The 14,335-nt window shown below is 38.0% G+C and overlaps 1 protein-coding gene across 1 annotated transcript in view; it reads right to left on the bottom strand.

The window, feature by feature from the left end:
• The window catches only part of PUM3 (pumilio RNA binding family member 3), a 44,386-nt gene extending 35,090 nt beyond the window's left edge, over window positions 1-9,296 (bottom strand). Inside the window, exons 1-5 of the mRNA XM_069090798.1 lie at window positions 9,141-9,296; window positions 6,006-6,097; window positions 4,669-5,067; window positions 1,960-2,095; window positions 719-794 (exon numbers count right to left, since the gene is read on the bottom strand). Of these exons, the coding sequence (XP_068946899.1) occupies window positions 719-794; window positions 1,960-2,095; window positions 4,669-5,067; window positions 6,006-6,087 (693 nt within the window). The 5' untranslated portion in view covers window positions 6,088-6,097; window positions 9,141-9,296. The remainder of the gene's footprint in view (window positions 1-718; window positions 795-1,959; window positions 2,096-4,668; window positions 5,068-6,005; window positions 6,098-9,140) is intronic.
• Window positions 9,297-14,335: the final 5,039 nt, after the last annotated feature.

The raw sequence follows: 14,335 nt of genomic DNA, 5'->3' as shown, positions 1-14,335 counted from the left end.
ATCACTGGGGAAGAACAGGATGACGCGCTCACTGCTGCAGCTCTGATTGGATGCATCTCGGAGCGCGGCGTGCGTCTCACGAGGGGAGGGGGGACGGTGCATACAGAGGGTACCGTAATGTAGCGTGTAGCGCAGGGGATCACCTTCACTACAGTAGCAATCTCAATAGGGCTTATTTTAGAGGAATCTTACACAGTAAGGGGAGGGCTTATTTTCGGGGTAGGTCTTATTATCGGGGAAACATGGTATCTGAGCCCAGATTCGATCCCCAGGTCATCCCAACACTGGAGCTGGTGCTCTTACTCGCTGTGCTACCTGGCTGCCCCAATGAGAGCTTTTTTTTTTTTTTGGCCTTTTTTTTTTTATAGATCTGTATTAATATAGTGAGTTTAGACTTTCTTGGATTTGAAACACCAATGAAATCATAGAACTGGATTAAAAAAAAAAAGTCAAATAACAGCCCAAATTTAATAGTCTATCTAGTAAAGCAGTGAAGGGAAGAACTGGAATAGACACTTGGCATATTCAAAACACACCAATAAAACTCCCTTACTATGAAATTCAATTAACAAATTACACCTGAAATGTTTAGTTGTGATGTTTTGAAGAATTAAAAATTTTATCTGCCACACTGGTTAATATTAATTAATATAATATCTCATGGAGGTATTAATGAGTTTGGTTTTTAAAATTAGTTTGATGACTATATTTTACTTACACTCTTAATCTTGCCCTGAATCAATTTCTGTAATTCACTCATCAACTTTGCTCTTTTTTCTTTGTCACAATTTTTTCTGTAAATGGAAAAATAAGAAGAAATCACAACCTAAATAAGGAAGTATTTTTCTGAAATACAAAATGGAAATTGCAATAGGATGTGTTTGCCTAGTTCAGCATACTGATCTAATGAAGTCAGTAAATGCCTAAAAAAAGACAGATAAAACAGCTACTCCAAAGAAAGTTATTTTTTCAGAGGTATCAGATAAAATTTTAAATTATACAAGCCAAAAATAATATCAGAAGTAGAGAGAAAAATAAACCCAGCCTATAATATGAAACACTATAAATGCAAACTCAAAAGTTTTGTTATTTTTCTCAGAGATGTCTCAGGAAGAATGACAAATCACTGTAATGCTTAATGCATTTTAATGAACATTTCTGATGGCAGTTCAATCATTCCTTAATTTCTGCACTGACTTGCTAATTGGGATTGTGTAAGGGTTATGGGATTTAAAGATCTTCCATGCCCCATTGGACTTGCTGACGTAGCAGGAAGGGGCGGAGCAAGAGGAAGCAGAAGCCAAGCTAGAGTTCCTGCGGTAGCTAGCAGTAGCAGCTACCGCGGCAGCAGCAGCCGCAGCGCGAAGCCCTTTTTGAGTCAGCCAGTATTTCTGCTAAGGACTCCTGCTGAGGACTGCCAGGGACCGGAGCTGCTGGGAGCAAGCTTCCTGGATGCTGGGTGGTTGCTGTGAGTGGGGAGAGGAGGACCTTTGCCTGAGGTAGCCTGTTCTGTTTTAAAGGCTTGAGAATGTGGGTGCTTTCTACTTTATCTACCTGTGCCAATTTCATAACTACTCTGATGGCTTTCACTTTCTGGTTTTGGGACTCAGTCTTTTGGTATTTTAATAAATTTTCTAGCTTATTCCCCCATATAGCAAGCCTATACATCAGGCTATATATATATTATATATTGCTATATATATATAGCAAGGCTATACATCTAGCTTATTCCTCCATATAGCAAGCCTATACATTTGTGATGGATAATTACATCAGCATATCTATAATTTCCATAGGCATTGTGAATATGGCATTGCTGATACAGATTGTGGACTGCTTTTCAAATAATAGACTTCTATGTTCTTGATTTTTAAAGTAATTTCAATACTTACAAAGCTTGCTGAGCAGACCTCTACCATTACAAAAGGCTGAAACAAGAATGGTTCGAACCAACATTACCTTCTTAGGGATTCCCATATTTGCTTTGCCTTGAAAACAGTGTCATAGTTGCTTTTATCATTGAGTTGTCTACTTTGCCTTAGTTCTTTCTTTTTCTTTTTCAAGTCATCCCACTTGGGTTTCTTAGCTGCTGTCTCTGATAATTATAAAGCAAATATAATCTATTAGATCTAATGTACTGATTGTCTTCCACCCTTCCCCATTAATAAAATAACTGAAACACTAACTATAAATTGCTTTCTTTTTTTGTTCATCTCAAAAATGGTATCACCATTCACTCATTCTCCTACGTATAAATAGTATAATCTTAGAATAATTGACAACAGAAATTGGTAATCACTGGAAACAGTGACAAAGTGGGAAGATACCACCTCTGCAATACCTTCTTTCTCCTCCTTTTCTTCCTACCCCACTGCAGTTCACTAGCATTCACACTGTCTGAGCTATTATAAACTATACTATCTATCTCTTCCAATCTACCTTATACCACCACTAGGACAAATCATTTTTTTTTTAAGCAATCGGGGTTAAGTAACTTGCTCAAGGTTACATGGCCAGTTATTTCTGGGTGTGGTGCTGAGTATCTGAGCCCGGATTTGATCCAGGTCATCCCGACACTGGAGCCAGTGCTCTTACTCGCTGAGCCACCTGGCCGCCCCTAAGCAATTGGGGTTAAGTAACTTGTTCAAGGTTACACGGCCAGGTGTTTCTGGGTGGGTGCTAAGTGTCTGAGCCCGGGATTCGATCTCCAGGTCTTCTCAACACTAGAGCCGGTGCTATTACTCACTGTGCTACCTGGCCGCCCCAAATCATTTTTTTTAATTTATAGATTTGCTGATGTGATATTTCTGTTTAAAATAATCACACCCTCCTGTCTACAGAACAAAATGCAAGATCCTTTGGAGAACTTTCAAAGACCCTGGCACAAGCATACTTGGCTCCCACACTCCCTCTAAGTCTTAATTCAAGCCCTGAACACTACTATGTTCCCCCCAAAAACCCCTGCAATTTCCCACCTCCAGGTTTTGCTCACACTGTGCTGAATGTCCAGTGTTCTCCCTGCCACTGATTCTTGGGAAATACTTATCCTCTCCTTAAAGCCTAATCCAACTATCTTTTCTTGAGCAATACTTCCATGATTCTCCTATTTGTCTAGTTCCTCTAAATTATTTATCATAGCCCAGTTACCCGAGTACAACCAGGCTGAAATATTCCTGAATGGAAGACCTAGCACCTTACCGGAACTTTCTATCTGTAGACAGTTAGTATAGTGTTCTGCACACAGCAGACAATGTGTGTTGAACTAAAAATCTATGTAACTTCAAATTTTCCTTTGTTATTTGCACGTGTGCCAGCATAGATTTAATTTTAATGCTCTACTATAAATCCCTTTGTGACCAGGTCATTCAGTTCAGCCTATGTAGAACTACCTGCTACAACCTCTTTAAACAAAGTTTTGTTTGAACTCTTCAATCAACAGGGACCTCTTTATGAGGAAGCCTATTTCATTTTTAGACAAATATATTGCTTAAGAAAGTTGATTCTCATTTACTGAGCTGAAATGTGCCTCCTTTATCTTTAATTAATGGTGCTTATCTGGACTTCTGCAGACACCTGGATTTTTCACTGTGGCACAGAAACAAAGGTGTAAAGAACAACAGATTTAGAGCCAAAAGATCTAGGTTCAAAACTGGGCTCTGCTACTTATTAGTTGGTGATTCCGGACAAGTCACAACTTCTCTCTGTGAAGCCTCAGTTTCCTTATCTGTAAAATGAAGGTAATACCTGCACTACCTATGTCAGGGGCTATTGTAAAGGTTAAATCATATAATCTCCTTAAAGTGATTCATACTCCGTATACTGATATGTTGGAACAAGAGACCACATGTGGTGTAACTGGCATGAGATGAGTGGAGTTCAAATCCTGGCTCTACCACTTACTACCACCTGTGTGATCTTAAACAAAATCTCTCTGAGCTGGGTCTCAGGTTTGTAAGACTCTCCAGTCTTAAGTCCCTAATCTTAAATATAAGACCTACAGAACCTATCCCACAGGGTTGCTTTGAGACTTAAATGAAATAAAGTAGGTGAAGTACCCTTTCAAAGTACTAAATTCAAGTTATTTCTACCTGATTCAATGGAATATTAATGAAATGCTGACTACATGAAAGCACTGGGAAAATAAAAAAAGCAACCAGCCTAGGCCTCAAGGAATACACATTCTACTGGCTATTGTTATAGTGGGGAACTAGAAGACCCAGAGGGTGATTACAAATTTTACAAGGGCCCCATTTTTCCCCTCCACCCCACTCCAATCACTTCCATTACTAGCTATACTCCGTGTATTTTGCATTCTGGGCTTAGAACAGTACCTGGCACAGTTGGCAATTAATAAATGCTTGTTGACTAATACATAGTAGCTATACTAGAGCTTAACAATAATGGCTAGCATTCGTAGAAGACTTTAAAGGTTTGCAAAGTACTTTACAAAGAAACATTGCCTCAATTTATCCTTACAGAAAGCCTGGGAGATAGGTGATAATACTATATCTGTTTTTTAGATGAGGAACTGAGGCTGATAGAGCAAGTGACTCATCCAACTAGTTAGGTGTCTGAGGATGTATCTGAACTCAGAATATTCCTGGTCTCCAGGTCTAGCACTCTCCACTGCACCATCTGGAAGGGCAAGTTTTCCCCCATAGTATTTACCTTCACCTCTGCCCTCAGGTTGGAACTTTCTTTTCGCCTGCAACTTGTTTCCTTGTTTATTCTTGAATTGTTTTGCACCACTTTTCTTGGGTAACATGTCCCCCTCTTGTTTGCTTTTCAACTGTTTTGTGCCACTTTTCTTAGGCAACATGCTCCCCTCCTGTTTATTCTTAAACTGTTTCAGGCCAGTCTTCTTGGGCAATATATCCCCTTCCTGTTTATTCTTGAACTGTTTTGTGCCAGTTTTCTTCGGCAACATGTCTCCTTGCTGCTTATTCTTGAATTGTTTCAGGCCTGTTTTTCCAGGCTTTGTGTTACTTTTCTCAAACTTCTTGGAGCTGAATTTAGGTCCTCTTCCTTCATCACCTTTACTCAGAAACTTCTTTGGAGATTTAGAATCTACATTTATCAATACATAATAGTTAGAATGGAAGAGAGTTCTTAGAACTATGCCCCTTCCCCAAATGACTACAAAGAATACTTCTTTGTGAGAACAAATACTTTCTCATTTATAAATTAATAATGAAGATGAGAAATACCATATTCTGTGTCTTGTCTAGACTTTAATTCTCTCCTGTTACAGAGATGAACTTAAAATTCAATATTCATTCAATTGGTAGAACAAAACTGATATGGAAAATTAAATACTATAATATCTCCAAGATCACTCAAATTCTGTGAGGTTAACTATTAGGTAACATTAACTTGGCATAGATTTTGAGGTAGCTCATGTTTCTAACTATCCATAATATATACATTTAAGTCTGCATATCATGAAAATTAAATACATTTGCAAAGAAAATGAAAATTATAGATCTGATCACAGAATCCTGCAAGAAATATGGCTTATGAAGAAAACCTAGTGAGTCAATTATAGTTATTGAGATTTTTCTTTCTTTTTTTAACACTGAATTTGAGGAATTATGAACAATAGCAATATTTGGGAATGAGCCAAAACCTAAAAACATTCTGTTTACTATTTAAACAAAATGAAAATGTTTTGGTAAATTACTTTCAGTAAAAAGGTAACAATAACATTCCCCCCACCAAAATAGAGAACTTGTGATTCCAATTAGAGGTCTTTCTTCAAGAGATGACAGTTGGTAACATATACACTACTACTGATTTATTTTTAGTAATACACAAATCCCTAGGTTTGAATGTGAATGCAGCTGGTTACATCAAATGACATTCTAGTATTATACATAGATTTACAACCTGCTTTTTACCAAATGATGCAGAGTCTAGTATACTACATATGCTATACTACTTCCCTCCAAAGTATCCTAAAAGCTAAAGGAACTTTATGGAGCACATTTTCACACAATTTTTCTTACCATTGTCCTTTTTAAATCTTTTTTTCCCTTGTGATATCTTTCCACCTTTTCCTGTGAAATTTTTTTTACCTTTGACTTCCATAGTGGCAATTCTGTAAAATAAACCAAAGGACTAATTTAATCAGGTTGTAAGCATCAAATTAGGCACTCAAGAGGGAAAGCACCCACCTATATGAATCAGACATATTAAATAGTTCTCCTCAAAGATACAAAAAGTAAAATTAACAAAACATAATATTATATACTATGACAATATGAACATTCTGGTAACTACATGGAAACATTTCAGTCATCAGTCATTGTAACACAGGCTGAAATTAAAATTACTTATGTTTTATGAGAATTGAGCAGCATTTGTTTTGTTTTGTTTCCATCCTAAATTCCTAACAACATTAAGACTACCTTTATAACATATATATGTCCAATTATATGAAAAGGAGACCTACTAAAAAAGGACATCCCTGAAAAACACAGGGCTTATCTCAAATATCTTGTTATACTTAGGGATGGATGGGTTGTGAGATCCAACAGTGAATGGATTATTTACATCAATAAGACAATGGATACAAAGTATCCAAGAAGTACATGTAACCAGCAAAACAGTTTTCAGTGACTTTCAAAATGAAATTATTTGGGTTAACAACTTCTTTCAACTAAACCAAGCACTATAAAAGAAATAAATAAAACAAAGTTTGAAACTTAAAGCCTAGAAGAAATTTGGCATGTAGAAAATCACTATTAATACAAGTTTTAATGTGAACTGGTAATAAGTGAAGCACAAGATACTATGAGTCCGATCAAAGGTAAGAGATTTCATGGTGTAGATATGTATACATACAAAAAACTATCAGTTACCTATCCTGTGACACTTTACAAGGCATTGTGTGCTAAGATCAAATTTCTTCCCTGAGCCTACATATTAGAGAGGATAAGATACACATACAGCTAAGTAAAATAGAAAGCAAAAGTCATGGGGGCAAAGAAGAGAGCTAGGTCCTGTTCTTTAATAGAATCTAAATATTTTACCTTGGAGAATCAGAAAAAGCTCCATTGAAGAGATGGTACCTAATGTGAGAAAAGAAAAAGAAGGATCCCCAAAGGTAGAGATGAATGAGTGCTTTCTAGGAACAGAGGATGATCTGTGTCAATGTAAGGTAAGAGGTAGCAGGTCAAGTTTGGAGGACAGTGAGTATGCAACTTTGGCTAGAATACAGAGTAAATAAAACAGACTAATATGAAATGAAGCTGGACAGGTAGCAAGAAGATATGAAGGCTAAGGAGCTGTATTTTATCTTATAGGCAATAGGGAATCACTGAATTTTTGAATAAGGGAATGGCAAAAAATTACTTATCAGAAAGATTTCTGGTGGATGTGTTAAGGACTGGATTGGGAAAGACTAGGGATGCAGAGACCCATTAGGAGACTACTATAACAGTCCAGTTCCAAAATTATATGGGCGTAAACTATTCTAGTGTTAGTTTAAGTGAAAAGGAGCTAGATCACAGATTTAAAGCTTAGAGGTCACTGTCTAACTCCTTCATTTGACAGATGAAGAAACCACTGCCCCAAAAGAAATAAAGTGACTTGCTTAAGGTTACTCTGGTAGCAAATACCAGAGGTGAGATTCAAACACAGGTATTCTGACTCAAAAATCCAGAATTCTCTGTATGTACAGCACACTGTACTGAAGGTAGGATTAAGAGGATTTAGCAAATAGTTGGCTATTGAGATGAGGGTGGGGAGACGGGAATAGTGAAGAGATGATCCTGAGTTTTCTAGTCTGGATGACTAGGAAGGAGAAGATGTTATTAAAAGAAATTGAGAATTGGGGAGGAAGGTCAGGTTTAAGAAAGAAGAAGAGTATATGGACATGTTAAGTTTGAGGAATAAGGGGGATAAGCAGACTGAGATATCTAACAGAGCTACAGGACTGTAGAGATTATGACTGGATAGAGATTTTTTGAGTCAGTTGGGTAGAGGTGACAACTGAACGCATGGGAGCAGATAAATTTAGCAAGAGAGAACATAGATAAATAGGAAAGTCAAAGAAAGGACCTTGGAAAATAGAGGGAAGATGAATTGGTAAGAGATATCAAAAAGCAGTCTCACAGATTATTACTGAGGTCCAGAGAGAGTGTTCCAGAAGAAGGTACCAAGTGGTATTCAAAGACTGCATGCAGCAAGATGGAACACAAAAACTAAGACAAAACCAAACTGCTTTGAGAAATCAATTTCAATAGTGGTGGGTTAGAAACCAGTTTACTAGAAGTTGAATAATGAATGGATAGTGAAGAAGAGTGAAATAGCAAGTTTAAACTCTCTAGTAGAATGAAGAGCTATTAAAAGAATGGATGTTAGGGTAATGGGAGGCTTGTTTTCTTCTTCTTAAAGGATGGTCTCCTTTTCATACAATTGGATATATGTAAGTTATAAAGATAGTCTTAATATTATTGTGAAGAGTTTTGGTCCTAGGGGCCCTACAGAGGTCCTCGGATCATACTTCATAGAATGCTGTTACAGTAGGGTATGGATAACTAAGATCCAAGATCAAAGATTCATAAGCTTAGAAAGGGAAGTTTCTTTGTAAGTCACCGAGTGCATCCCCCTCATTTAAAAGATGAGGAACCTGACAGGCGGAGGGAGGGAGTAACTTTCTCGAGACCACACAAGATTTAAGTGGCGGGCCTGGGGCCTCAGTCTCCAAATCCAGAGCCCTTCACCCCTTCCCGTGACACTCGCTCCTTAGCTCTCGTGGAAACTGCCCCCGCTCCCCCAGGCAAGGGGAGGTTGGGTTTGAGAAAGAAAGCACAACAGAGGTGCTTACTTAAGAGATGCTAGGCTTCACGAAACGGTGTTTCTGATTTTCCCGGTCCGGGCAGGAAGCGAAAACAAAAACAACTGTCCTTCGAGGTGGACAGTCGTCCGCGGTTGCCGGCGCCCTGTGGAGCCTGCAGCTTCCCCAGAGGGCTGCGGATCAGACCCCAGGACCAGCGACTAACCGCCCTCCCCTGGAGCACCAGGAAGGTCCCCCATTCCCTAGCGGAGCCCACGGAGACAAAGCCTCACAACCGCCGGGCTCGCGCCCACGAACTTCCAGCCAGAACCCCCGAGACCCACTTGAACACCGCACTAACCGTGCACGTGCCACTACCACCGAACCGTCAGCAAGGCAGTTTCCCCTCTTCTCAGCCTCGGGCCACTGGATGCTGTTTTCTGGCTTCCGTTTTCCGGTTGAAAGGGAAAGGCTGGGAGGGCGGGAGGAGGAGAAGGACGAGGATTCCTAATTGGCCTCTTCTGTGTAAACGTCACTTGGAGGCGTTGTGGAAGAAGTTTGGCCTTAAACGAACCCGTAGTTTGAAATTGGGGAGGCGGGGACAGCTTGCGGGGACGTTTTTTCCCCTCAGCTTTTTCCCCATACTTTTTACCGTAATTCTGGGGTTTAGGATTTTCACTCGTTTGTTCAGGGCTTTCTGTTTTGCTTCTGTGGTTGTATCTGCAGCGTTGAGCCCAGTACTTTGCACAAAGTGCTTAATAAACTATCCAAATCCTGAGGAAATGGACCTAAGGAGTTGCCTGTCACGGAACCTCTAATTAGTACCTCCTGGTGGGTCGCTGGACTTGGGAGAGTGGGACGGAAGGGGCCGGCCCCCTTACTTTCCCAGGACCAGAGACTCATCGTTTTTACAAAGAATTGGAACCGCCGTGGACTCGGCAGTTGACTGGCCTAAAGCAACACAGCCAGCTAATGGGAGAGCGTTTTGGAGGTGTGAAGGCCGGCGCTTACTGAGTGTGCCCTCAGTTTGGTTGAGGATGACCCTCTAATTTTTGAAGATGATATTTTTAAACTAAGCTTATGAGCCACCTCTTTTATTTCTAATTAATTTCTTTTTTATCTTTTGGTTTTCTGAACTTGACGGAGAACGGCGAGCACGAACATTGGCAAATAAAAGAACATAAAAAAGCGGATTGCATACGATATTGAAAATATTATGTACAACATTTTATCTGTCCTGACCACCTCAAAGAATTAATGATGAAACATACTATCAGCCTCCAGAGAAAGAACTGATAATATTAGAATACAGACAGAAGCATGCTGTTTTAAACTTTCTTTTTTTCTTTTATTCAAGTCTTCTTGTACAAAATGACTAATATGGAAATGTTTAACATGATTACACATGTACAAACTATATCTGCTTGCTTTCTGTCTCAGGGAGGGCTAAAGGATAGAATTTGGAACTCAAGATTTTTTTTTTAATGTTTAAAAATTGTTTTTAACATGTAACTGGGGGAAATTATATTTTTGTCCATCCATCCATCCATCCATCCATCCATCCATCCATCCATCTATCTCTGCCCTGAAAGAGGGACCTTGGAAATTCAGCATGCGAATTTCAAAGTTCTCCTGTTAGTTTTTTATAGTTTCTGTATTTCCGTACTTTTATGTGCATTAAAAAAACAAACTTCAAAGAGCTTCTTTTTTGGGAGCTACCCTATCCTTAACCCTCTTTTCCATCCTCCAAATTAGGGGAAAAAAGAAAAAAAATCAACCCAAAGTCTTTTAACAAATATGTATAATCAAGCAAAACAAATTCCCACTTTGATTTGTGTCTGAAAAGGTTTGTTTTATTCTACATCTTCAGTCTTTCACATCTCAGGAGATGGGTAGCATGATTCATTATCAGTTTGCTGAAGTCCTGGTTGTTCATTACATTGATCAGAGTTCTTAGCCTTTCAAAGTTGTTTTTCTTTATTATTGCATAAAGTGTAATTCTGATTATTTACTTCACTCTGAAATCATTTCATACAAGTGTTCTCAGATTGTTCTGAAAGAGTACTTTTTCTTCTTTCTTTCAGCCCAATTATATATATTCACATGCCATAAATTATTTAACCATCCCCCAATGGATGGGCAAGCCCTGAATTTCTAATTCTTTGCTATTAAAAAAAAAAGAGCTGTTCTAAATATGTTTTTACAACATAGGCCCTTTTCCTTTTTTTTTTTTTTTTTAATAATCCTGTAGTATAGTCCTAGTAATGATATAGCTGTATCAAAAGACTTTTTTTTTCTAAGTCACAGTCCAGTTTTTTTGGTTAATAGTTCCAAGCTAGTTATTTGACTGTCTAGAATCTAAGCTACATTACTTAATTTTAGTAGATTCTTTGGGGGTCTCTCCATAGACAATCAGATAATGTGGGAAAAAAGCCATAGTTTTTGTTTCCTCTTTAATTACGCCTATGCATCTGATTTTTTTTCTTGTTTTATTGCTATAGTTAGTATTTCTATTGCTATGTTAAATAGTATTGGTGATACATGGATATCCCTTCTTTACTCCTGATCTTATTGGAAATACCTCTTTCCTCTAACCTGTACACATAATGGTGGCTCTTGGTTTTTGAAAAATACTACTTGCTATATTAAAGGCCTTTTACCCCTATGCTTCTTATTTATTCCAGTGCTTTATTCTTATGCTTAAAAAAAAATAGATTTGACAGGGCAGCTAGGTGGCACAGTGAATAGAGCACTGGCCCTGGAGTCAGGAGGTCCTGAGTTCGAATTTGGCCTCAGACTCTTGACACTTAGAAGCTGTGTGATCCTGAGCAAGTCATTTAACCGGGATTGCCTCCAAAAAATAGATTTGGCTGTTAGATTTTTGCCAAAAGCTTTTTCAGTATTTGTTTATAGAACTATATTTTAAAATTATTTTTTGTTTTTAATGTGGCCTATTATGTTTATAGTTGAACCAACTCTGTATTCCTGGTATAAATCCAAAATGGTCATAGTGTCATAGTCTTCTTGAAATGTCACTGTAGCCTTTTTGCTAATAGTTAATATTTTCATGTTATTGTTCATTATATTGATCTATAGTTTCCTTTACTTGGTTTAAATATCAAAAGCATATTTCTCTCATAGAAAAAGTTTGGAAGAATTCCTTCTATTTGTATTTTTTCAAAATATTTATATAATTTATATTTCAAAGTAATCTTATAATTATATAATTCAATTAATTATATTTTAAATACTTGATAGAATTTATTTGTAAATCCATCAGGTCCTAGCTTTTTTTCCTTTTGAAAACATTACTGACTTGTTCAATTTTTTTTCTTCTGATAATAGGGTATATTTTTAAAAAATCTGTTTTTCATTTTTTCTGGATACTTTATATTTTTGTAAATATTTATGCATTTGAACTACATTATCATAGTTGGCATATAATTGGGCAAAATAGTTTCTGATACTTTGTTTTATTACATTCCATTTTTATGAATTTTCCTTTTTCATATTTTGATAAGACATTTATTTTTCTTCTTTTTCTTGTTTTTTGGAGGGGGAAGGTAGGGCAGTTGGGGTTAAGTGACTTGCCCAAGGTCACACACCTAGTTTTTGTGTTAAGTATCTGAGGTCAGATTTGAACTTAGGTCCTCCTGCCTCCAGGGCCAGTGCTCTATTCATTGCAGCACATAGTCACCCCATACTTTTCTTCTTCTTAAAGTCAAAGTTGCCAACTTCATTTTGCTAAAAGCTGCTTTTAAAAACTATTTTTTCAATTCAACAATTTTTTTGCTTTCAGTTTTATTAATCTACCCCCAAAGAGTTCAAAGAAAGAGGAAAATGACATATATGTATAAAATATTCAAGTCAAATCTTTTTGTGGTAGCCAAAAATTGGAAACTAATGTAATATCCTTATATTGTGTAATGGCTAAACAATTAATAGTTCTATATATCAAGGAAATGATGAAATGGACAGTTTCAGAGTAAATGAGAAGACCTCTGAACTGATCCAGAGTGAAGTGATAAGAAATAGAACAATTTATATAATGTTGAAAAACAGCTTTGAAAGACTTTAAAATTCTGATTATCACCTCATGATGGAGAGGTAGTGAACATCAGGTGTATAGGAGACATGCATTTTTTTCAATTTCTTTTTTAAAATTATTTTTTAGTTTACATCATTCATTTCCACAAGATTTTGAGTTACAAATTTTCTCCCCATTTTCCCCCTACCCACCACCACAAAACAGCGATCCCACTGAATATTGCCTCCCTGTAATGTAATGCCAAAAGAAGGCAACTTCCCAGGTTCAAAATACCAGCATAGGTGCTCTCTATTTTATTCAGTAACAAACCCAGAACAGAGAAGATCAAAACATGACATCATTCAAAATACAGCATTTACTAAGTGTGATTAAATAATCTCCAAGTACTACCCCACCCCAGGACCTTCCAATCATTCAATCAATTACAAAGTCTCTGTTCTAAATACTACTCCACCCCTAGGCTATACCTTAATTAAGTCCACCACAAAGTCCCTCTTCTCAAATGGAGATTAGTTTCCAAACATAAGTAAAGTACCTTCATTTGTCAATCACAGAGCACAATAAGGTCAAAAGTTCCCCACCCCTGGATCACAATTGAATCTACCCCAGAGTTACATCAAGTGTAAACACAGCACTTAATACCCAAATGGAGGTCTTTTCTTCATCTTGACACAAGGCAAGTTCTCAGCAATCTTAGTTCCTGGGGAGACAAGGCTTAGCAAGGCCATAAGATACATTGCCAGTCCCTTCATGAATTTATCCTCTGTCTGTAGAACAGTCCTAGAACCCCTGAACATATTAGCAAAGCCCTCTCCCAGGATTTCTGTAAACATCCAACAAGAAAATCCTTCTTCAGGGCTTCCGAACCAACAGAAAGGTTCCCAGACCCCTGCAACAACAGCACTGCCCTTCACCAGTGGACAGTATTCACTCTGTCTGCAGGACAGTCTCCAGACCCCTGCAACAACAGTACTGTCCCTCACCAGTGGACAGTATTCACTCTCTGTCTGCAGGACAGTCTCAGGGCTTCTTAACCAAATGCCAGGTTCCAGGACTTCTTCAACAGGACAGTCTTTCACCAGTGGACAAATCTGGCAAAACAACATCAAAACAGACAGACAAAGTACCAGCAAAACAGCCATGTCTCCTCAGTCCTTGGCAGCTCAGGGGGCAGGTCTCAAAAGTCCAGGGCAATTCAAAGCGGCCACCAGCAATTCTCTTAGTCTCTCTCTCTCCACGAGGTGCTGCTTCCAAAAAAAAAATCTTCCGCCTCTCTCTAGTGTCTCTCCAAATCTACCTCACCAGCTCCTCCCAGTTCAGGACTTTCTTTTCACATCAACAAGCCCATCCCACAGGTGGGATTAACAAACTCTGGGTTTTAACACAATCAATTTGAAAACCAAGCCAATACAGGGGAATCTTTAATTGCCATTACTATCACATTCCACCCCTCCAGGATCCTTTGAAAAGCAGTTGTTAGCTGCATATTGGGCTTTGGTGGAGACTGA

Source organism: Petaurus breviceps, unplaced genomic scaffold, assembly GCF_028583685.1.
Source record: "Petaurus breviceps papuanus isolate PSGF00001 unplaced genomic scaffold, PetGlider_PUasm1.0 187, whole genome shotgun sequence".
Lineage (NCBI taxonomy): Eukaryota > Metazoa > Chordata > Mammalia > Diprotodontia > Petauridae > Petaurus > Petaurus breviceps.
The sequence above is the reverse complement of the archived record's forward strand: the minus strand, read 5'-3'. Positions and strand labels throughout refer to the sequence as shown.